The sequence below is a fragment of the Dipodomys spectabilis genome, unplaced genomic scaffold, assembly GCF_019054845.1.
Source record: "Dipodomys spectabilis isolate Male_0828 unplaced genomic scaffold, ASM1905484v1 ptg000174l, whole genome shotgun sequence".
Classification (NCBI taxonomy): domain Eukaryota; kingdom Metazoa; phylum Chordata; class Mammalia; order Rodentia; family Heteromyidae; genus Dipodomys; species Dipodomys spectabilis.
The window spans coordinates 9,580,052-9,606,066 of record NW_024870851.1 but is presented as its reverse complement, the minus strand read 5'-3'; the positions used below and the strand labels follow the sequence as shown (position 1 = coordinate 9,606,066).

At 37.3% G+C, this 26,015-nt stretch overlaps 1 protein-coding gene across 14 annotated transcripts in view; it reads left to right on the top strand.

The window, feature by feature from the left end:
* The window catches only part of LOC122120067 (sodium channel protein type 2 subunit alpha), an 83,288-nt gene extending 74,682 nt beyond the window's left edge, over positions 1–8,606 (top strand). For 8 of the 14 annotated variants that reach the window (XM_042694096.1, XM_042694099.1, XM_042694092.1 and 5 more), the window contains 5 exons: positions 493–546; positions 1,955–2,092; positions 2,599–2,703; positions 4,692–4,962; positions 7,411–8,606. In XM_042694096.1, coding sequence (XP_042550030.1) covers positions 493–546; positions 1,955–2,092; positions 2,599–2,703; positions 4,692–4,962; positions 7,411–8,606 — 1,764 coding nt within the window. Of the gene's footprint in view, positions 1–492; positions 551–1,954; positions 2,093–2,598; positions 2,704–4,691; positions 4,963–7,410 lie in introns of all 14 variants that reach the window. The other 6 variants (XM_042694102.1, XM_042694100.1, XM_042694097.1 and 3 more) reach the window with 1 other exon arrangement.
* Positions 8,607–26,015: the final 17,409 nt, after the last annotated feature.

The following is a 26,015-nucleotide window of genomic DNA, read 5'->3' as shown; positions in this document are numbered from 1 at the left end:
AGAATTACATGAGGGGCAAATGTTACTGATGCTGCTTTTATGATAGAATTTTAATTATAGATATCAAACATGCATTTAAAGATTTTATTGACTGTATCATAATCTCAGCTTTTGGGCTGAGATTAAGTGAAGGTGTCACAGGAAAATAGAAAGTTAAAATGTTTTCATTTTAACTTTGGGCTATGATACGTTGCCCAAAGAGTTAAATATCAAGTTTGAACTATTTTACGTGTGTATTTGACTGAATCCTAATTATAGTGAAACTTGCCTTCTTCACTGACATAATTTGAAGATTTCAATATGATGTTTTATGCATGTATGAACTGTGCAATGTTTAGATCTGAATATGTTTTTCCACAAATCTTCATTCTTTCTTTGTAGTGAAAACATCCAGAGTGTTTTATTCTAGAGATTTTTCTACATTTTTACTCTGATAATCTATTTTTTGAAATTATTGTATGGGAGTAAATTAAATAATATGATTTTTTACAGGCCACTTTTAAGGGATGGATGGATATTATGTATGCAGCTGTTGACTCTCGAAATGTAAGTCTTTCTTTGTAGGGAAATATTTAATTTGATCAAGTAAGTATTTCCACAGTATTATGATTAAATGATATTGTCCATAAAATTAAATCGCAGATCAGTTTATATTTAAAAAATAAAATATTTGCTCTATTATTTCTTTAAAAGTTTTATTAAAATATTATCTACACAATGAAGGCTTTTTTTACTTTTTTTAATTTTAAGCATAAAAATTTGTCACTTAATCTTTATTAACTGTATTTTCAAAATCAGAAGTTGGTTTTTTCAGCTTTGATAATTCTGATCATTTGTATATACTAAGCCTCCAGGCAACTTTCTTCATCTGTAATAGATTCACTTTAGCTTTAGATCTTCTTTCTGATAGGAATTATATGACAAACAGCAGGGGGGAATTCCAGAAGCAAAACAAACAAATGAATCAATAATATTTCCCTCTGGGAAGTGGATAGAAAGCAGAAATTTTCATTATCTACCTTACACACATCAGTATTCATGAAACTGTTTCTCTAATTTCATTTAATTCCTCACTACTTATAAGGAAGGAAATTACCTTTTAGAAAAAGTGATTGGTTTCTGGTTTACCAGAGAATGGCAATTAAGTTCCAAATAATACTTCTATGTAGTACCAGCAGCAACTTTCTGGATGAAAATTCCTTGTTTATTTTTCATTTCATAAAATCACAGAGACAGACACCCAGAGGCAGACACACAAAATGGAGACTGAGAACATTATAAATACTGCACTGTACCAAGAATCCTATTTACTGCTTTTCCTTAGCAATAATAATAATTTATCATTAATTGCTACTTGCTAGGGTTTGGGGTTTCTTAGGTTATCTCATGAATCCTAACTAACAATGTTACATGTATGATACTAATAGCATTTACCATTGAAGCAAAGAGGCTTGGCACAGTTTAAATAGTGAAGAGTTTTTGAAATCTGACAAAAATAGTAAGTCATCACCACTTTCTACAATAGCTTCCTACTTTGTCAATTCATTCATTCAAGTTTCTTTTTTTTTACTGACTTAATCAACAACTTCCCTTTAGCTTCTTGTACATTAGCTTAAAAAAAAACAACCTTGAAGGTTCTATTACAACAGATAAAATCCACTTGTCCCCTAAAATTATCAAAAGTTACTGGCTCTACTTGCATTAGTCATCAAGGACAGATAATCTGAACCAAAATAAGACAATACTTACACACCTACCAGAATGACTGTCTCAAGTCAATGAATATTCTTCCAGAATTCTTTAGCTAGCATTTTAGGTGTAAAGGCTCATAATTTCTATTCAGTGTTTGGTTCCTTTGCTCTTCAGTGATTAAGACATATTCAGAGAATTGAAAACTCACTGCTGTACATTATCAAGCAATAAATCTAATCGTTGTTTTTCTCTGATTTTATAGGTAGAATTACAACCCAAATATGAAGACAATTTGTACATGTATCTTTATTTTGTCATCTTTATTATTTTTGGTTCATTCTTTACTTTGAATCTTTTTATTGGTGTCATCATAGATAACTTCAACCAACAAAAAAAGAAGATAAGTATATTAAAACTTCATCTTTGCTCTGAAATATGAGCTAAATATCTGTTTGCCTTATGCTCCAAAATACTTTTGCCATAGCAAATAATATAAAATTTTAAAAATACTTTGATCCTGAGTAGCTAGGATTACAGGTATGAGCTACCAGTGCCTGGCTAAAAAGCAGTCTTTTTTTTTTCTTCCTTTTTGGTGTGTGTGTGTGTGTGTGTGTGTGTGTGTGTGTGTGTGTTTATGTGTGTGTGTAAAAATAAAAAAAAATACTTTGAGATCTAATACCTGTAAGATCCTTAGGAAATTTGTAATTGAGATTAGATATTTTTATATTTTCCTGTGCAAATATGGCTGTTATAGTGTACTTTGTATATTGAACATATGCAGCTTCAATAATATAGATCTCAACAACATAAGAATAGAATGGAAGCCAAATTACACATGATTATTAAATGCATTTTATAGCTTGCAAAGAACATGATTTTAACTATTTTTTGCTTTTGTTTCTTTACTTTGGAGGTCAAGACATTTTTATGACAGAAGAACAGAAGAAATACTACAATGCAATGAAAAAACTGGGTTCAAAAAAACCACAAAAACCCATTCCTCGGCCTGCTGTAAGAATGATATACATTTTTTCATCAGTGAGAGCTTTGCTATCACTTTCACAGCCAAAACTGCTTGACAGTAAAATTATTGTGATTTTTGCAACATGATGGTTTTACTTAATATTGTGACGTAGGAATAACTGAAATATTTGTTATCATATTTGTGTTTATCAAGTCTAAATTATTTAATATGATGCAGTTTATATATTATCATACAAGATGCTTCTAAATGGATGTTTTAGTTTTAAATGCTAGTAGTTTCACACAGAATTGATAACACTGAGATTTTTATAGAGAACAATCTGAATACATTTACACCACATGGGATGTAAATATACCACATGGAAATAGTGGATGCTTATAGACTACTTTAAGGATTGATTGACCTAATTAGTAGATTTACTAATTTTCTCTCCAACTCTGCAAATTGAAAGAATCACTAATGCAACATATTTGCAGAGTTTTCTCTTTTGTTTAAAGACAATGGCCAAAGTTCTTATTTTCTCTACTACCCTAACCTTAAGTGGGACAATATCATGCTAAAGAAAAGCGAACTAATTATGTTTATAATCTTAAGCAGCTACAAGGAGCTACAAGTTGGTGATCAGGTCTGAGATCAGACCCAGCTTACAAGTGAGAATTTCAGTTTGCAAAAGAAGGCATAAGGCAAATTACTCCTTAAAAATAAAATTCAGAGCGGGGCACCAGTGGCTTATGCCTGTAATCCTAGCTACTCAGGAGCCTGAGATCTGAGCATCCTGGTTCAAAGCCGGCCGGGGCAGGAAAGTCCATGACACTCTTATCTCCAATTAACCACCAGAAAGCCGGAAGCGATGCTTTGGCTCAGTTGAAGAGCTGAGGTACAGTATCCAGGCCCAGAGTTCAAGACCCATGACTGACAGAGTTCAAGACCCACGACCGACAAAATAGATAGATAGATAGATAGATAGATAGATAGATAGATAGATAGATAGATAGATAGATAGATAGATAGATAGATAGATAGATAGATAGATAAAATTCAGATTGAGTGCTGGTAGCTCACACATAGCCATTTAGGAAGCTGAGATCTGAGGATTGTGGTTTGAAGCCATCCCAAGCAGAGAAGTCTGTGGGATTCTTATCTCCAATTAATTATCAGAAAGCTGGAAATGGAGTTGTGGCTCAAAGTGGCCTTGAACAAAAATGGTGGGGGACAGTGCCCAAGCCACAAATTCAAGCCCTGGGACTGACACAAAAATTAAAATAAATTGATTAGGAAAAACATCTGTGATCTGTAATTTATGAAATGATTATTCTAAAATAGATCTACCTCATGTAATCTCCACATAGATTTACCTACATCAAAGTCAAGCATACATCCATGAATTGTCAAAACTAACTAATGAACTTGGATAAACAATGAAATAAAATACAGAATTTGATCCATATTTATTTGTTTTCCTACTAATATTCTTTGCCTTAAACTACCATTTTGAAATGCCTGTCATAAGCTTTATGACAGATTTAAGATGTTGTGGTTTTGATGAGAGAATGTGAAATCAGAAACAAAATAAAGAGGAAAAAATATTTTGGTTAAGTCTTAAAAAGGTAATATCAATACCCATTCCTGAGTACAGGAAATAAAAAAATATAGTTACAAATATTTATTGACCATACACTGTGCACTTTCCATTCTTAAATATCTCTTTCATAATCATAGTAATGAATATGTTTATTTACATACATAATCACAGACATGTAAGCTTCCATTGCCTTGTAGTTGAAAATGTTTCTATCTCGTTACATTTCTTTTCAGAAGCAGACATTGTGTTCAAAAATCCAAATCAGATTTTTTTGTCATCAAAGTGCATTGTTGGATAAAACAGCACACAAAATTATCTGGCATGGATAAAACAATCATGAAATGTTTTTAAAGAGTACATTTTCACATTGCTATGTTCAAATTATGTACATTGATGCTTTTTAAGTGGGAAGTCTGTGTTTTTTTTTTCCAGAACAAATTCCAAGGAATGGTCTTTGATTTTGTAACCAAACAAGTCTTTGATATCAGCATCATGATCCTCATCTGCCTCAACATGGTCACCATGATGGTGGAGACAGATGACCAGAGTCAAGAAATGACCAACATCCTATACTGGATTAACCTGGTATTCATTGTTCTGTTCACTGGAGAGTGTGTGTTGAAACTCATATCCCTGCGGTATTATTACTTCACCATCGGATGGAATATTTTTGATTTTGTGGTGGTCATTCTCTCCATTGTAGGTAAGAAAAGGAGCTTTTACTTAATTCAAGGAATTTGATAGTGAAAATCAATGTTTTAAAAGTTTAGAGAAGTTTTCATGAATCTTTCTCATTCATCCTCAAATTTCAAGTAAAAGTCCAATGTCTGTTCTTTGGATTTTCATTTTTCTAATTCCATCTCGGAATGTAGCAGTGTTCTCAAAGTATTTTCTCAGCTTTTATTCATCTTTTCTCACTTCAAATGACAGTAAATGCAACTTTTGCATATTCTTTTTTGTTGTTGTTGGTCATGGGGCTTGAACTCAGGGCCTGGGAGCTGTCTCTGAGCTCTTTCACTCAAGGCTAGCATTCTACCACTTTGAGCCATAGCACCACTTCCAATTTTCTGGTAGTTAATTGCACATAAGACTTTCCTGCCTGGGCTTGCTTCAAACCGTGATCCTCAGATCTCAGCCTTCTGAGCAGTAAGGATTACACATGTGAGCCACAAGCACTTGGCCATATTCTTGTACATAGTACTCTTGTGGTATAATACTTTTTTGATTAAACAACTTACACAAACAAATACATATATTATTAGAAGTCAATTCAAAAACATGATTTCCCAGATAAATGGAGTAATATATATATATATATATATATATATGACAATATAAGCTTCTTGTTTTCATATTGAGTTCAGATGCTTTTATAGTTTGTAGTATTCCTTTTTAAGGGGAGATATGGTATTCACAAATCTAAAACCAATTCATTGTCATAAAAAATATATGAAGCACTTGTGCTTAGAACATTAAATACTGAAAGTAAATATAAGTAGATTTAAACATCAGCTTTGGTCTTCTGTTTGTTTGTTTATTAGTGGTTCTGGGAATTGAACTCAGAGACTTTACCTCATGTTAGACCAGTGCTCTATCTCTGAACTATACTCTGAGTTTGTTGGAGGAGACAGCAAGAAAATAACATGCACATAGAAGGAAAAATACTATGCCGGGCAACTTTTTAATTTTTTTGCACTTTCCAGATATGAAGGTCTGTAGCAACCTTGCATTGAGCAAATTTATTGGCACCATGTTTGCAACAGCTCAGACGTTATCATAATTTTATTTTTATCTTTAAGTAATTGTACAAAGGAGTTGCCATTCAACAAAGTAATGTATGAATATAATGAACCTTGATCAAGGTCACCCCTTTCATTATTCTCTCTCAATCTCTCCCCTTTTTCAATTTTCATAAAATTCAGTGCATATTCTCTAAAACATGATCTTTTATGTGCACTGGGAAGCTAAAGAATCCATGTGATGTGTTCTTTTTTAGTTTATCTGGCAACAAATCACAACAACTCTGAGCTGTGCTGTGTCAATAGTTACACTACTTTATCTATATTTTAACAATATGTCACTCCATTTGTCCGACGCAACAATGTGATGGGGTAGTAATAAACTAATTAGGAGATGGGGAATGTCTCACTCACATAAAGAGCAGAATGGTGCTTTCAGATGCTGAGGACCTCTATGGGAGGGAGGGAGGGGAGAGGTTGATTAGTAGGGATTGAATTTTAGTGAGGCAGGAGCAAGAAGTTCTAGTGTGCTACTGTACTGTAGGTTGATTGTAGACAACACGACTGTATTGAATACTTTTTAAAGTTAGAAGGAAGAACTTCAGTGTTTTCACCACAATGATAAGTGTTAGAAGAAATTATGGAGGAGAAATAAATGTAAGTTTAATAGAAGCAAAAGGATGGCATTAAGACAAGATCTAGGATTCCGTTCCTGGTGTGCCTATATTTTCCCCTATTCATAATTCTGCCTGCTCTCCAATAAAATAGATCACAATTATGTCAGAAGGATTGAGAGTCATCAAGAACACCTAATGGCCGTGCGCTATTGACTCATGCTTGTAACCCTAACTGCTCAAGGAGGCTGAAATCGGAGGATTATGGTTCTAAGCCAGCCTAGCAAGAAAGTCCCCTAAACTCTTATCTCCAAACACTGGAAGTGGAGTTGTGGCTCAAAGTGGTAGAAGGCCAGCCTTGAGCAGAAGAGCTCATGGAACAGCACCCAGGTCCTGAGTTCAAGCCCCACAACTGACAGAAAATCACGTCCTTCAGCTCATAGTTCTTAGGCACATAATATGACTATGTGTTAAAAGTATCCATGCATTTCTGAACTTGGCCACTGTATTCTTTGCGACACCTTAAACCCTTAATGATTGAATCACTTCTTGATAGAAGGTATTTGAATAAGGTAAAGTGACCTTCATTTGCATAACTGTCTTAATGATTCAACACCAACCACAGCAACTTCATTTTAATGAACAAGAATCACAGATTATTTGCATGAGTACATCTGATAAATATGTATGTGTGATTCTAATGTCCCTATTTTGTAAAATGAGATAATACTGATGATGCAAATATTTGTTCACTGATATTATTAACACTATTTTATTTGCTTTTTTGGTTTCCCACAGGAATGTTTCTAGCTGAGTTGATAGAAAAATACTTCGTGTCCCCCACCCTGTTCCGCGTGATCCGCCTTGCCCGGATTGGCCGAATCCTTCGTCTCATCAAAGGGGCCAAGGGGATCCGCACGCTGCTCTTCGCTCTGATGATGTCCCTTCCTGCCTTGTTCAACATCGGCCTCCTGCTCTTCCTTGTCATGTTCATCTACGCCATCTTCGGGATGTCCAACTTCGCCTACGTGAAAAGGGAAGTTGGAATCGATGACATGTTCAACTTTGAGACGTTTGGCAACAGCATGATTTGCCTGTTCCAAATCACCACGTCTGCGGGCTGGGATGGGTTGCTAGCCCCGATTCTTAACAGTGGACCCCCAGACTGTGACCCTGAAAAAGATCACCCAGGAAGCTCAGTGAAGGGAGACTGCGGGAACCCATCCGTTGGGATTTTCTTTTTTGTCAGCTACATCATCATCTCCTTCCTGGTGGTGGTGAACATGTACATCGCTGTCATCCTGGAGAACTTCAGCGTGGCCACGGAAGAAAGCGCAGAGCCCCTGAGCGAGGATGACTTTGAGATGTTCTATGAAGTTTGGGAGAAGTTCGATCCGGATGCGACCCAGTTCATAGAATTCGCCAAGCTGTCTGATTTTGCAGCTGCCCTGGATCCTCCCCTTCTCATAGCAAAACCCAACAAAGTCCAGCTCATTGCCATGGACCTGCCCATGGTGAGTGGAGACCGGATCCACTGCCTCGACATCTTGTTTGCTTTTACAAAGCGTGTTCTGGGGGAGAGTGGAGAGATGGACGCCCTTCGAATACAGATGGAAGAGCGATTCATGGCCTCGAACCCCTCCAAGGTCTCTTACGAGCCCATCACAACCACTCTGAAACGCAAGCAAGAGGAGGTGTCTGCTATCGTCATCCAGAGAGCATACAGACGCTACCTCCTGAAGCAGAAGGTTAAAAAGGTCTCGTCTATTTATAAGAAAGACAAAGGCAAAGAAGGCGAAGGGACACCTATCAAAGAAGACATCCTCGTGGATAAACTGAACGAGAACTCAACCCCGGAGAAAACCGACGTGACACCATCCACCACTTCCCCACCTTCCTATGATAGTGTGACCAAACCAGAGAAAGAGAAATATGAAAAAGACAAATCAGAAAAGGAAGACAAAGGGAAAGATATCAGGGAAAGTAAAAAGTAAAAAAAAAAAGGAAAACAGAAAAACAAAGGATATCCCATTTTGTGATCAATTGTTTACAGCCTGTGATGATGATGTATTTGTGTCAACAGGACTCCCACAGGAGGTCTATGCCAAACTGACTGTTTTTACAAATGTATACTTAAGGTCAGTGCCTATAACAAGACAGGGACCCCTGGTCAGAAACTGGAACTCAAGAAACCAGAGAAGCAGCACCAGTAGGAGGTTTCTGTTTGCGCAACCAGCTGAAGCTGCTGGAGAGCAGAGTGGAGTGGCTACTCAGAATACAGGAGCCAGTGGAAAGGCGGGGGAGGGAAGTTAAATTTTTATGTAAATTCAACACGTGACACTTAATAGTAAATGTCACTGCTGTGTATGTTTTGACTCCCACACCTGTCTTTGTTTTTACAGAAATCTGTGCTGTGAAGCTATCACCTTTTCTTTTAATTCACAGGTTGTTTACTCTCTTATATGTGACTATTTTTGTAAATGGGTTTATGTTTAGGGAGAGGGTGTAAAGGGAGGGAATTCTACATTTCTCTATTGTATAACTGGGTATATTTTCAATGGAGGCATGCTGCAATTCTCATTCACATATATAAAAAGAAAAAAAAAATCACATAACAAACCGAAAGAGTTTACTTCTTGTTTCAGGATGTTTTTAGATTTTTGAGGTGCTTAAATAGCTTTTCATATTTTTAAAGTCTTTCATCCAGAAAAATTTTAATGTGCCTGTAAATGTTCCATAGAATCACAAACATTAAAGAGTGGTTTTATTTTTACATACACCATTATATGTAACATGTATATATGTATATATGTATATGTGTGTGTATAGACATATACATGTATACACACATGCACACAGATACACACATTCCCATCACACAGTCATTTGAGTCCTGGCAGCATGACTATAACATTTTTGATAAGTGTCCTTTGACATAAAATTTAAAAAAATAGCTATCAGTCCTTTCTAAGAGAAGTGAATTGGCCAAAAAGTATCCCCACCTCTACTTTATAAAGTTGATTCTGCTTTTTCCTGCAGTACTGTTTAGCCATCTTCTGCTCTTGGTAAGGTTGACATAAGTATATGTCAATTTAAAAAAAAAAACAAGTCTGCTTTGTAAATAGTAATTTTACCCAGTGGTGCATGTTTGAGCAAACAAAAATGATGATTTAAGCACAGTATTTATTGCATCAAATATGTACCACCTTAAATATAGTTTGCAAGCTTTCAACAGGTAATATGATGTCATTGGTTCCATTATACTTTGAAGCTGTCACTGCTGCATGTTGATCTTGCCAATGCTGCTGCTGTATCTTATTTTTTTTCCACTGTCCAGAAGTCCAATATGGGAAGCCATATGTCAGTGGTGAAGTAAAGCAAATTGTTCTATCAAAACCTCATTCTTCATGTTGTTAAGCAATAGTTTGCAGCACACAATGAAGAGTTTCTTGCTTTTATTCTTCCAATCTTCATTGAACACTCTGTGGTGAAAGCCTGACTCTACAAACACGTTGCAAGCTGCTTAGATCTGTTGAAAATATATGGTTAGAGTTTTCTAAGAAAATATAAATACTGTAAAAAAAAAAGTTCATTTTATTTTATTTTTCAGCCTTTTGTACATAAAATGAGAAATTAAAAGTACCTTCAGGTTGTCACAGTCACTATTGTGAGTTTCTGTTCCCAGCACTTTTAAATTAAAGCACTTCACAGAATAAGAAACAAGGACTAAGACGCAGTGTAGGATTCTGCTTTTGTATTAGTACTGTACACTTGCACACATTTCAAGGAGAAGCTGTTCTCTGAGTCTCTAATGTGTATTTGCTTTCAAATAGTAATGCCTTATCATTGAAAGAGGCTTAAGACAAGTTGATATTCTCGGCATTGCTTGAATCTGATGTTTTCACCTAGTCTTTTTCTTCTCAGTTATCATCAGTCAGTTCCAATGTTTGTTTACACAGATAGATATAATCTCACCAACCCATGTGGCAATAGGACTGCATCACATATGGTATGGGATCCAAGCTTTTTTTTTTTTCCACAAAATCAGGTAGTGAAAGTCTATTACCAGTTACCGCAAAACATTTTGTGTTTCACAAGCAACGTTCAACATAGATTCCTTATATTCAAGCTACTGACTTGTAGTGTGTTGGTGACATGCATGCAGGAAAATGCTATTACCATAAAGAACGGTAAACCACATTACAATCAAGCCAAAAGAATAAAGATTTTGCTTTGTTTTTGTATTTAATTGTTCTGTCTATGTTTCTATCTTTGAAATGCCATTTAAAGGTAAATTTCTATCATGTAAAATATATCTATCAGAAAAAATAAATGTAAAGAATACACACTAAATATAATAATTCATCTTTAAATTTTTTCATGGAATGGAAATTAAATAAGAAGATTGTATTGGATATTTAGTTTTAATATTGGCCAAAACCCTAGATATGGTATCTGATAGAGTAGTGGAAGGTTACAAGAATTAATAAAAAATTGACTAATATTTTATGTTGTGTGTTCTTTCTCCACACCCACCTACATTTTGGTTTTGCTTTTACACTTTCTGATTTTACTTCCTTCCTTATGTCTATACATTTTTAATTACTTATTTACTTATTCACTTATTTTTGATAGGAGTGGGGATTGAATTCAAGACCTCATGCTCTCACTTGGCTCTTTTGCTTAAGCTGGAACTCTAGTTCTTGATCTACCCTTTTTATTGGGTAATTGGCAATAAGAGTCTCATGAAGATTTCTGCCTGGGCTTACTGCAAACCATGCTCCTCAGTTCCTAGCCTCCAAAGTAGGTAAAATTAGAGTGTGAACCAGCAGCACCAGACCTTTCCTTATATATTCTGTTCCAACCTTCCAGTAGGTGCTTCTGTCCCTTCCTCTGGGTTTTAGCCAGAAGTTATTCTTCTTGTTTCTTTTCTAGATACTAAATGTTTTATTTATTATACTCTATAGACAATAACTTTGTGAATATATTCATTATTATATATGCTGTTCCTCTACAAAGTCCATGAACTGTATATTCATGTTTTACAATTTTCTTGGCAAAACCAATTTTCTTCACATTACATGAACACAATTCATAAATGAAGCATTTAATAATGAATGGTTTTCTAATTTAATAATGAACAATTTGAGAATTGTTTTTCAACTCTGATGACACATGAGAATTTCCTGAGAATCTTATTTTTTAGAGGAAAATGCCATTGTGTGAGTGAAGACCAAATCAGTTGAATTCATATCTCTGGAGGTTAGACTTAATTATCTAGTTTGTGTGTGTGTGTGTGTGTGTGCGCGCGCGTGCGTGCGTGCATTGGTCCTGGGGCTTAAACTCAGGGCCTGGATGCTGTCCCTGAGATTTTTTTTTTTTTTGCTCAAGACTAGTGCTCTATTATTTAACTTACAGATCTACTTCTAGCTTTTTAGGTGGTTAACTAAAAATAAGACTCTCAGACTTTCCTGCTCTGATGGCTTTGGACTGCAATGCTCAGCTCTCAGCCTCCTAAGTACCATGATTCATTGGCATTCAGAATTATCTAATACTTTTAAGACTACTTTTAATGCTAAGTGATTAATACTAAGAGCTGAGAATCAATGAGTTAAGGTTTCCTTGTCCAATAAAAAAGAGTGATTCTTCAGAAAGAGTCTTTTCCCTTCATGCATCATTACTTTATCATTTATACAAGATGTTAATTTGCTTTTGGAGTATCTTGTCTTATGGTTTGAGGAAATAATATCAATTCAATGCAACTAGAGACTGTCTCTTAGGATTATATTTGGTGGAAAGGGAATTGTATTTGAACAGCTCAGAAAGTTTTATCAAATTACACACATGAAAACACACACAAATACAAGTAAAAAATGCATGCATATACGTTATGTAAGGCAACTATTCATTCTGTATACTGAGTAGTGTGAACATGAGAGTGGCTAAAAAACATAAACTCAAAAAAGTATACTTTGGTCAGTAGTTTATGCTTGTAATCCTGGCTATTCAAGAGGCTGAGATCTGAGGGTGGCAGTTTGAAGCCAGCCTGGTCAGCAAAGCCTATGAGACTCTTATCTCTAGTTAGGCACCAAAAAGCTGGAAGAATTGGAGCTGAGGGTCAAGTGATAGAACAGTCGTCATGAGTTTATGCCCTAGTATCAAGAAAATCAAATCAAATAAGATCAAATCAAATGTTCCTGGGTACAACTTACATATCCTGCTTCATGAGAACCAAAAGTCAATAATCAGGACCAATAGAAGGTGCTCTCAATGATCAGCCTATGTATATATTTGAGTGTATATATATATATATATATATATATATATATATATATATATTCAAATTGTCAATATTAACATATAAATTTTGACAGAAGAGATTATATCAATTGATCCTTTTGCTGGTTAACATGAATTTTTCTGTCTGGGCTAGATTTGAACCTTAGTCCTGTGATCTCAACTTCCAGAGTAGCTAGGATTGCAGGTATAAGCCACCAGTTCCTAGCTACTCAGCATAATTTTAGCCATTTACCATTTAGAGGAATTATTTTTAACTTGGAATCTAGCAACTGTAGCTTAAGTTTTATACATGGAGATAGGGTAACCCTACGAGGGACATTTCCTATTCAAACCGTAATAATCTTTCTACAAATAATAAACATTATCAGACAGAAATAAGATTGGCTTTGGTAACTTTACTATTTCTCCCCATCCTAACAAGCATTCTCCTAGAAACCCTCCAAAATACACTTTTAGGAAGCTATATTTTGATGTATTAGCTGGTCTTTGGGCAGTTCCTCAAGGAGTTAAATATATAATTATGATATGACCCAACAATTCCACTGTTAGAAATATGCCTAAGAGAAAAGGAAGCATTTCTACACAGAAATATGTCATAAATGTTAATGATAATGTAGGAAACCTGGCACCAGTGGCTCATGCCTGTAATTCTAGCTACACAGAAGGCTGGGATCTGAGGATTGTGGTTTAAAGCCAGCGCAGGGAAAGAAAGTCTGAGACTCTTATCGTCAATTAATCACCAAAAAACTAAAAGTGAAGTTGTGGCTCAAAGTGGTAGAGCACTAGCCTTGAGCAAAAAAGAGCTTAGGGATAGCTCCTGGGCCCTGAGTTCAAGCCCTACAACCACCACCAACAACAACAAGAGGTAGGAACAACTCAAATGTCTAGCTATGAATGAATAGATAAGAACTGTGATACACATAGAATGGGATATTATTTAGCAATTAAAAATTTTACTAATGGGGCTGGGAAGGTGGCTCAGAGGTGGAGTCTTTGCCTTGCATGAATGAGGCCCTGGATTCAATTCCTCAGCACCACATAAGCAGAAAAAGCTGGAAGTGCTGCTGTGGCTCAAGTGATAGAGCGCTAGCCTTGAGCTGAAGAGTTGAGGGACAGCACCCAGGCCCAGAGTTCAAGCCCCATGACGGACAAAAAAAAAAAATTTACTAATGTACACTACAATTGAATGTATACAACAATTGAGAAGCATTATCGTTAGCCAAAGATGCATGAGAGTATAGTTAACACATTAGTTTATTTTATACTATGTACTGATAATAAGCACATTAATAGAAAGAATGCAGATCAAAGGCTTTCCAAAGGGCTGGGAATGTGGCTTAGTAGTAAAGTGCTTTGCCAAGCATGTATGAGGCCCTGGGTTCAATTCTTCAGTATAATGTAAACAAAATAATAATAATAAAATTGTATTTTTAAATTGAATTTCTTAAAAACAAAACAAAATCAAAGATTAGGGATAGCTCTCAGGCTCTGATAAGAAAATGGCAGGATGGAAACAGATTATGGAGTAATAAGAGTTTTGAAAAAATTTTGATGAAGGTTTGAAACTAAAGAGGACTAGTGGTTGTTCAATCTTGTGATGTGTACACTGCAAAATCTCTATGTTGTATATATTTCACCCCAACATTTATGTTGAAAAAAAAAAGTAAACATTATTGCCAACCCTAGCCACTAGGGGGCAAGACTTCCATTGAGAACTATGACTAGTGTACGTGATAGGGGTAGAAGCAAGAGAGGTGTCACCTTGGCAAAATTGTGTTTCTTCTTTCGTTGTACTTTAGACATAACATCATGAAATTAAATGTACATTTTAGAAAGTAATGTTTTGCATCTTAATGTATTTCTTCTAAAATAAACAATCTGTGAAATACCTGTATTTAGAAAATAAAAAGGTTTCCTTGAGGATAAATCTAATCATTCTGAAGTTAAAACACAAAAACACACTGGGAAACTAAAGAAATACTTAATAAAAATAATTTCGAAGACTTAGGTAGACATATAAGAATAAACTTTCTTTTATTCAGACAGACCTAGAAACAGATGAAACTGCAGTCAAATAATATAGATTTTATATACAGTTAAATAATATAGATTTTATTAAGGTGTTTCACGTCATCACTTAAAAGCAAGTGGCTGTCTTTCTTGTCTCCATTAAATAACTTTCAAATGTTTTTATAGTATATAGCTTCCCCACAAGCCTTGCAAGTCTTTTGCAAAGATAAGTTAACCAGAGAAACATAGTTTTCAAAGAAAGGTGGATCCAAAAGCCATGTGATACAGCTTTGGAAAGTAACTCTTGGGTTGTATGTTTGTCAGCAGTCACCATATATCCATAAACATGAAGGAAAAAAAATCTTTCTAAGGAAAAACAATCTACTCAAATATCAAACCATTTTCTGGTTTGGTATTTTATTGATGCCTTGCGCCAAGGACATAAGCTAAATCCTGGGCGCTTATTTAGAAATAGAAATATAGTTTTAACTAGGCAAGAATTTTCTAGAAAATGAATATCTAGAAAGACTTTTCTGATAAAGATTTTACATCCACTCAGGCAAAATGTCCACTAGGATCTCAAAATATAAACTTCATATTTATCGTCTTATTTACTTATTTATTTTAATTTAGTCAGTTGTGGGGCTTGAACTCTGGGTTTGGGCGCCGCCCCTGCACTTTTTAGCTCAAGGTGAGTGCTCTAGCTCTACTGTTTGAGCCACAGTATCACTTCCTGGTTTTGGTGGTTTATTGGAGATAAGAGTCTCATGGATTTACCTGCCTGGGGTGGCTTTGAACCGTGATCCTCAGATCTCAGCCTCCTGAGTAGCTACCAGTGCCCGGCTATTGTTTTATTTTTATTTGAAAATATAAACCTGGGACCAAATGCCTTGCCTTACCCTACTCAGGAAATAGCACTGTGCATTTCTGAGAAGTCTAAAATAACAATTATTCCTATAGCATATAATTCCCTGATGTGGCAGTTGAGAGTCAGGAGAACCATGTTGTTCCTTTCCTTGCCCCTACTTTGCTCTGAAATATTGGTGTGTGAGGTAGGAAGGAAGATATCAACTAAAATGGAACTCAGTAGGGAATGTTTAGTTCTGTATAAGGGGGTGAAAGGTATAATACAGGAAGTTAAGGAAATATTGTATGGGAGAGATACTCCCAGGTTTTATCCCTAAGAGTGTTAATAATCTTTAATCTGATTGGTTAGAACTAATGCTAATACCCTGTTAATCTGATGGGTCAGAATTTAGGTTTACAATCTTTGCTAGTTGGCTAGCATGAGAGGTGCTAAATGTCTATCTGAGTAACCAGCCAAAACCAGGACACCTAGTTGAAACTTGTCAGAGAAACAATTTTTACTTAAAGTAGCACTCTGCCCAGACACACACATCCAGCCCTAGAACAACAATTTTTATAACAAGATATGGCTTCATTAAAATAGCTTCTTGGGCTGGGAAGGTGGCTCAGTGGTAGAGCGCTTGCCTTGAATGCTCGAGGCCCTGGGTTCGATTCCTCAGCACCACATAAGCAACAAGAAAAAAGCCGGAAGTGGCGCTGTGGCTCAAGTGGTAGAGCGCTAGCCTTGAGCTGAAGAGCTGAGGGACAGCGCCCAGGCCCAGAGTTCAGGCCCCACAACTGGACCCAAAAAAAAAAAAAAAAAAAATAGCTTCTTGTAAGATGGTTGCTACCCTTAAAAGTGCAGTGCTGGCTGAGAATGTGGCTTAGTGGTAGAGTGCTTGCCTAGCATGCATGAAGCCCTGGGTTTGATTTCTCAGTACCATATAGACAAAAAGCCAGAAGTAGTTGCTGTAGCTCAAAAGAAGCTCAGGGACAGTACCCAGTCCGAGTTCAAGCCCAAGGACTGAAAAAAACAAAATCAGAGCAATAATAGAATTAGAAATTCTAAACAAATTTGATTGCTTTTTGTTGATATAACTACCAAATCAATTGATAAACATAATGTGAATGGGAGATGTAATCTATCTCAATTTGGGTAAAGTATGTGATAATGTCACGTATAATTTTCTTCCTTGAATTAATTGAAATTCACTTTAGTATGAACCTTGTTGTCTGTTGGATGCAGAAAGCTACTAACATAAAATGTTGGCTAATTTGATGACAAGATATTTCTTAAGAGAGGACTAAGTTTGACTTCATTTACCATCTTTTGGATGTGTTTAAATAGGTTGATGACATTTTGCATATGCTTTGCATTAAAATATGTTGCAATCATCAGGGAAAGAAAATTTGAAAAAAAAAGAAATGTTTCTACAGAATAGAGTTTTAAGTACAAAAATAATTCAAGTAATGTTTCCTGAGGTTATAAAATAATTTCATTTTTTATTGTGAAAATACCATACAGAGGGGTTACAATTACATGGGCAAGATAGTGAGTACATTTCTTATCAAGCATTGTTGTCTCCTCCTTTGTTTCTCCATACCATCCCTTCCCCTCTAATTTTAATTGTAGAATATTTGGAAATTATTGGAAGGCAAAAGGAAGCAAATTAAATCATCTATTTGTAATAGAGAACAATTGTAGGAATTGCTATATAATTGTTGAATAGCTGCTTAGTCATAAGAGAAAAGCAGAGTAAAAAGTTATCAATGTAATCCTCTTTTTATTTCAAATCCTCCTTTTCCCTTCCATATAATGTTAGTATTTTCTTCCAGCTTTTTTTTCTGGTATTTTTTTTTCATGAACTACTTTGTTTGTTTGATGCATTGGAGAACTATGGCTGCTTTATTAACAAGAGTTAAGGAAGTGGCGCTGTGGTTCAAGTGGTAGAGCACTAGCCTTGAGCTGAAGAGCTGAGGAACAGCGCTCAGGCCAAGAGTTCAAGCCCCACGACCGACCAAAAAAAAAGAGTTAAATTAAGTGTTTTTGCTATAGACCTGAAAGGATTTTTCTTAAACAGTCAGGTCAATAATTGGAGTTCGTTGCACAGAAAATACATATAATAGTCTATCTGGGTTTCAGTAGAAAAACAGAATTTAGAAAACTTTGTTAAGATACTGAGTATGTCTTTGTTTTAGTGATTGTTTAAGCTTTCAATAAAGAAGCTTACTGTTATTCAGGCAGGAGTTCAGATGACAGGCTGAGTCTTAGTCACAAAGCTCAAACTTTTCAGCTGTTCGGAACTACACAGGTGAAGTTCCATAGCCATGAGGCTTGCATGGGAGAGGGAGAATGTTGTTAATTTGGCAAATGGGAGAGGGAATGGAGTGTTAACGAAATGAGTTCCCTTCCCATAGCTTAGTATACTCCTTCCCTTCTCCATAGCTCAGCATGCTCCCTTCCTAAGCAACACAAGGCCCATTCAGTAAAGGCAGTAAATAATCAGCCCAAACCCTTTTACCTTGAGATGGCACTTCTCTGGGGCAGCTACCACTATATAAGGCAATAAGAGCCCCTTAGAGCGACCTTTAGGTCTGGGCAGCTGCAGGATCCTTATCTACTACTTGGACAGCAGCCTTAAATCCTAGTCAGCCTTGATGAAGCCCGTGGCCCACACGTCCACACCCGAGTCTCCACCACTAGCCCCTTCTAGCCCCTCCTAAACCTCCTAGGTTATATACATCACCTCAGACAATAGCAGTGCTTCTTCTTACTTCTCCCTTGTGAGAAAGGGTCTTGCCGGCCCCTTTCCCGGCAATAACCTTTCTATGTTCTCTGTACCTGGATGTCTGTGTGGTTTTCTGGCAAAGTCTAATAATCTATCAGGGGTAATGTTTATTTGGCAAAAAGAGGCTTTCATTCGAGCTGGTATCATTAAATTTCTATGTGTATTTAACACTATTTTGGGAGGGTCTAAATCTGCTTTCCTCCACCTTCAGGCTATTGTTTGGAGTTATTAAGTGTGTGTGTGTGTGTGTGTGTGTGTGTGTGGTGTGTGTTCATAGACTTACCCATCCTGGGACTTGAACTCAGAGGCTAGGAGCTGTCCCTGAGCTTTTTAGTCAAGCTTGATCCACAGTTCTACTTTTAACTTCTTAGTTAATGGAGATAGAGTCTCTCTTTCCTGTACAGGCTGGCTGGCTTCAAACTTTGATGATCAGATCTCAGTTTCCTGAGTCCCTAGGATTATAGGTGTAAGCCACTGGCGCCTGGCTATTTGTATGCTTTTTGAGACAGGGTTTTGCTTTATAGACCAAGTTGGCCTCAAACTAATGATCTTTTGGCCTCGACGAACCTAGCAACTGTACCAGGCTTGTACCACCATACCCAGCTCTTAGCGTGGGCATTTTTGAGCATTAATTTCCCTGTGTCTCTACGTTAACTCATCAGTCTGAAAGGCAGAATGGTGATGAAAATATGTCGCCTTCCTATTGTCCTGTCTTAGCTTGCCATAGGACATATACTGTTTTGGTGCATTGTCAGGGAGTCACACTGTAGTGAAGGCGCACTGCAGTTCTGCTACCCACCCTGGGTTCTGTGAACAGGGCAGCATTCTGGGCCACATGGATACCAGCTATATTTTTCTTTGAGACAGGGTATGACCTAGGTAGCCTCAAATGCAGTATCCTACTGCTTTCAGGATCCTAATACTGTTTTATAGGCAAGCATCCCTTCCCCTGGTGAATATTATTTTCTTTTCTATTTGGTGCCTGTGCTTGGGCTTGAACTTGGAATTTCACTTTATCATTTAGCATTTGCTGTCCATCACTTGAGCTACAGCTCCAATTCCAACATTTTGCTGATTGATTGAAGATAAAAGTTTCAGGAACATTCCTCTCCCAGCTGGCTTCAAACCTGAATACTCAGATCTCAGTTTCCTGAGTAGCTAGGATTACAGGAGTTAGCTATCAGAGTACAAGATAAATGAATATCTTTACATTTTTCTATTTGTGGACTATTGCACATAAACTGAGATGATTTCATTTCTGTTTGTGCTGTTTTGTTTTCCTTTGTGGGGCTGGGATTGAACCCAGGGCGTGGTGCATATTTGGAGAGAGCTCTACACTGAGCTAAACCTCCAACACTGCCTTTCCTAATAATTTTCAAACACTCCTTAAAAATCAGTGATTCTGTGATTCTAAAACTTTATCCACCACAATATTAACATGACTTTTCCTTCTGCCATTCATCAATAATTACAAGTATAAAATTTCTAAATTTTTATTGTTATTATGAAGGTGGTGCACAGAGGGGTTAGAGTTTCATAAGTCAAGTAATGAGCACATTTCTGTTTGGACAATGTTACCACTTCCTTTGCTCTCTTCCAGTTTTTCCCTCCTGTCCCACCCACAAGTTGTATGGTTTATTTTCTACATAGTGTCTAGTGAGTCCCACTGCTACATTTGTTCACCCTTTGTCCCTTCATTTCTGTGCCATCTCCCAAAGAAAGATAAACAAGCAATACAAAAAGAAAACAAAATAAAAACAACAACAAAGGAAAAACCTCATTTCCTTGTCCTGGAGTTCATTTTGATAAATATTATTTTATACAATCAGAGGCATATAGGCATTGAACCTTTGTGTTCTTCCCCTAAGATTGGCCGCCTTTGGCCTTACTATGTATGAATGCCTAGAGTCCTGTGTAATTTATCATATCCTGGTATATTTTAGATTTAGTTTCCGCATATGAAAAAACATGCACCATTTGTTTCTCTAAGCTTGGCTTACTTCACTTAACATAATTTGTTCTAGGTCCATCCATTTCCTTCAAAATGACATAATGTTATTCTTTCTAATGGGTACATAAAAAGTCCATTGTATATAGGTATCATATTTTTTGGATCCACTCATCTATTTTCAGGCATCTGGACTGTTTTCATGACTTGGCTATTGTGAATAATACAGCAATGAACATGGATGTAAATATGTCTTTCTGGTATCCTGGCTTGCAATGTTCAGGAGTGGTATGGCTACATTGTAGGAAAATCTATGTTTAGTTTTTTGAGCAATCTCCAGACTGCTGTCAAGAATGGTTATACTAGTTTACATTTCCACCAACAGTGTAGTAGGGTTCCTTTTCCTCCACATCCTGCCACGTATTGAAATATGTGGTGTGGGCCAATCTAACTGGGTTGAGATGGGATCTCAGAGTTGTTTTGATTTGTATTTCCGTTATGGCCAGGGATGATGAGCATTTCCTCATGTGTTTCTTTGCCATTCTTACCTCTTCTTAAGGGAAGTCTCTCCTTAGCTCCTTTGCCCATTTAATGATTAGTTTATTAGCTTTGGGGTGGGTTGATTTCTTGAGTTCCTTGTACAATGTGCATATTAGGCCTTTTTTATATATTACTGGGTAAAGATTTCTCCTAGTCTATTTACTGTCTATAAATTTATTAACTATGTCCTTATAAATATAAACTTTATTTTATAGTCAGCTAAATAGAACAGAATAAATTTTGACATTAGACACTGATTTTTTTGAAGATAGCCTAAATTTTTTTTTCTGTTTTTGGGTGGGAAGAGGGTTTGAACTCAGGGCTTTGTGCTTGCTGTGTAGCCACTCAACCACTTGAGCCATACTTCCAGCTCTATTTTACTCTTTGTTAACTGGTATGTATTTGTTCATCTTCATTTAGCATGAACTTAAGATAATGTAAGGTCCACTGTCAAAATTTTGGTTTATATATTCTTGAGCTACATGATTATAGCCCTTCAGATCTTTCAGCACTTGCTCAAAATTTATTTCATCTGATTCAAATATTTTTTCTTTGAAGTTATTTTAATTGGACTTATTTTAGGATTTTCTGTTTCTTTTTCCTCTCAGAATAAAATGAGAGTCAGCATAAAAATAGCTTATCTCACCTCAATAGATAAAACCTAAAGTACATATTATTTTTTCAGGGAAAAAGCTCCAAGAGGGAATTGATTAGGGTGAAAGTTCAATCATTGACTTTATTCTTTTGAATTGGGAGATTTATATAAAATCATAGCAATCTTTGGACTGGTGTTTTTGTTTGGTTTTTAGTGTGTGTGTGTGTGTGTGTGTGTGTGTATGCAATAACTAGGGCGTTGAGCACAAGAACTGAACATTTCTTCTAATCTTTTTGCTCAACTGTGGTCTTCCATGACTTGAGCTACAACTCCACTTTTAGCTTATGTCTGAATAATTAGAGATAAGAGACTCAAGGACTTTTTACTGCCTAGGATGGCATCACACTCCAATTCTCAAATTGACCCTCCTGAGTAGCTAATATTACAGGCATCAGCAACTGGTAGTGTTGGGGGGGAACCAAAACTAACTCCATTTTTAATATACCAGGAATTTCCCCCCACCCCTGAAAATCAGAACACTGGTCTCTCACAAGCCCCTAAGGACAGGAAATATGCTGTTTGTTGACACCCTGAGAAATGTGGTAACTGTTTGGAAAGCCCTGATGATTGTTGTGATAAGGTTGAGCCCTGTTTGGTTATCAATATTCCAGACAAGATCTGTAGCCCTGTTTAGTTAACAATGGTAAAACAGCCCAGCCACCTTTGCCCTTCCAGGAAGGAGCAGCCTTATTTCTGCCCCCTGGAGTAAGAATATCCCCCTGCTTTGTGTGGGGATCCCCAAATTCATTGCCAATTCAAACCAGAATGATAGGTTAGTTCAAACAGATGCTATGAGATGGACTGTAACCCCATTGACCACTGACATAAATATGCAATCTTTATGTGTGTGTTACAATCTTGTTGGCCACCTGTGTGTGGACAGGCTTGACCACATGGATTTTGCCTTTAAAAAAAACCCTAGCTTGTGGGCTGTTTGAGGTCACAGTTTCAGCTCCTGAGTCTGTGCTGCGTCCCTGGCCCATCAGCTATCCAGTTCCCCAATAAAGTCATCTTTTTACAAAAGGCTGTCTCTGAGGGCTGGACTCTCTTCCCCATAACAGTTTCTAGCCCAGAGGGCATATCTTTTAAAGAATCCACATAATTGTTGATCCAGGAATTTATCTTTGGGAGTTATTATTATTTTAGGACTCTTTGGAAGTGTTAGAGTAAATTAGATTCAGCCAGGAATGTCCACAAGGACATCCAGGTAGGAAGAACAAAGGAAAGGTTTATTTTCAGTAATAGGAAGGCAACACCCCATCTCACCAGGTGAGAGGAAATGAGAAATACTGGCTATTGTCTCAGCTGATGTTTTATAACCTCCAGGATTTGGGGGATCTCGCTGCCTTATGTGATCATTGCTATCCCAACAGGGTGCTCTCTCAGGGAAAGGGGGTAGGGGCTGATCATTTGCTGCCTTTACTACTGGGGCCTAGTGTTGCCAAGAGAAAGAACATGCTAATCCATGAGGGAGGAGGCTTCTGGGCTAACAGGAAGCCTATTCTTTTATTTGAAAGTACTTGAAAGAGCGTGCTGCCTCTTAGAAAAATGCTAGGCTCAAATGGTAGTGTCTTCCCTAGCAAGCACAAGGCACAAGTTCAAACTTCATTACTATCTAAAACAAACTAACTACAAATACATGAACAAAGACTTGCCTTATTGTCTGAATACAAAGCCAAAGAGAGCTGGGCTTCAGGAGGCCTATCAAGGAAGGTGCTCTGTCCTCTTCCTCCCTATCCCATACTGGGGTTAGAACCTACAACCTTAGGAAAAGTCAGCAAGTAGTCTGCTACTGAACTATATTACTGTAAGGACCGCTCCAGGATGGCCAGCAGACTCCACCCTCACAGCAAAGTCTCCACCCAGTACCTGCGCTACCTAGGCAACTGAGACACCTGGAAGAGGTCACGTCTGCATCTGCTGAGGTCACATCTGAATTTGATGTGGCCACACCCTTCTCTGCCCATACCCTAGATAAGGGCTAGCCCAGGCCCAGATCTCTCTCTCTCTCTGATCTATTCTAGCAGCACTCCCTGCTCTCTCTGCTCTCTCTATTCTCTCTCTCTCTCTCTCTCTACTCTCTTGCTGCTCTTTTCTAGCTCTCTCTGCTCTTTTCTCTCTCTTTCCTCTCTCTCTTTCCCAGCTCTCTCTCTTTCCTAGGCCTTTCCCAGCCACGTGGAGTGCCAACCTTGCCTGGTCCCAGCAGGTCTACTGAATAAACCTACCCCTTACCTGAATACCACGTGAGTGCTACTGTTCTTACCCGGCTACCTCTTTTTAAAAACCTAACAATTACGAGTTCTGGAAGGTTTTGGAGGAGGCTGATGAAGCACTATCAAAAGTGCCAGGCTTGGATAACCTTATCTTTGTTAAAGTGGAACTGTCTACCTTTCTAAAGGCAAGAAATCATCCTGTATTAATAACTTTTCTAGATGATGATCTCTGTTAGGTATTGCTACTTACAAAGCTTAAATATAATTAGACCTGAACAGCAGGAATTATAGCCTTATAGTTGGGGTGCTTTTGGATAATTGTTGTCTGAGGATGTACTTCGAGGCTCTGCTTTTTGTTTTGTTTTGGGTTTTGTTTGTTTCTGGTGTCAGTACTGAGGATTAAACTCAGAGCCTTAAGATCTAGCTAATTGTTAAAAGGCTGGAACTTAACACTATGGCTTCTCCACTGCTCCAACACAAGTGTGTAGTTTTCCTGGGGAAATTATGCTCCAGTTGAGCCAAACAAGCTTCCTTAGGGCAAGAGAAGCAGAGTGGGGCAGGACATTCTGGGTAGATCTAAAAGTTAGACAAGTATCTTCGTGAGCTTCAGTTTACTGATCTATAAAATGACAGTAACAAGCCTATATTCTCCCTTCCTGGGGAGTGAAGGGTGCACCCAGGGTCCTGCTCAACCACACATTATTTGCCTTTAATTCAACTCTTGTTTTTCTGGTTTGTTGAAGGTAGAACTGCAGGTCTGGTAAACTGTATGAAACAAAACCCCTATCACTGAGAAACAACCCCCCCCCCCCCCCAGCTCCAGTTTTACCTGGTTATTGCCTTGGGCTGTAAGCCCTGTTCTAGAATCTAGAAGTCTTCTTCCTTTGAACCAATTGAATGGAAATATATTTTGCTGGTTCTGCCTTGGCCAGAAGCATCTTTTCCACTTGCATAGTCATCCAGCCTCCTTTTATGCATTGTTTGTAAATTTCTTTCCCCAGCCCTGAATATCTCCCTTCTGGCATCCAGATTTTTCCCCTGAAGGGATGGATGTTTACATTAGGTCCCAACAGCTCTAAAAGGGGACTTGCAGGGAACAAAAATTCTGACCTAGGAAACCCAGAAAAGAAATTTCCAAAGCTATCTTCATCTCTGATTTGATTTCCTGGCTATGATGATTTCTCTGGTCCAGCTGGCTAGCATGGCCTAGGTAGAAAGTGCCAATGAGCTCCTTTGCCAATTCTCAGGCTTATTTGGCGGGGCTGCAGTTGTTCTTATTTTTCCTGGCCTGAGATGCCAGTGGGCTTTGCTCTCAAAATCCCTATTTTGCTGTCTGCTTGGGCTTTCCACAACAAAAAATAATGAGTTTGAGGTACAACAATAATTAACTACAGTGGTGTTTCTTGTGATTATAAAAAATCTTAGGTGTAGAATATTTGGAAGTTTCTTGGAAAGGTATAGGAAGAAAATGGAATCATCCTTTAGTTTGAAGTGAACAGCAATTGATATGAAATTGTATACTCATGTTGAAAGCATATTTAATCATAGAATAAAGGCATAATTACTTTTGTTTCAAATTCTCCTTTCTCTTTCTGTGTATTGTCAGTATGATCACTGCCAGTCTTTTTTCCTGCCCTAGCTGTTTGTCTAATATTTTGGAGAATTGTATCTGTTTGGCTGTTAAAAAGTGAAATAAGCCTGGTGCTGGTAGCTCAGACCTGAATCCTACCTACTCAGAAAGCTGAGATCTGAGAATCAGTTGGAAGCCAACCTGGTCAGAAAAATCCCCATGAGACCTTTGCATCCAATTAACACTCAAAAACCAGAAGTGGTGCTGTGGTTCAAAGTGTTAGAGCACCAGCCTTGCTTGAGGAAAAGAGTTCAGGGACAGTGCCCAGGCCTTAAATTCAAGCCCCACAACTGACAACAACAAAAGTGAAATAGTACCCCTAAAATTGTGAAATAGTACCAAAAAAAAGTGACAAACACTTGTTTAAAAATTTGATAAGCAGAGCACAAGTGGCTGACATCTGTATTCCTAGCTACTTAGGAGGCTAAGATCTGAAGATTGCAGTGCAAAGTCAACTGAGGCAGGAAAGTCT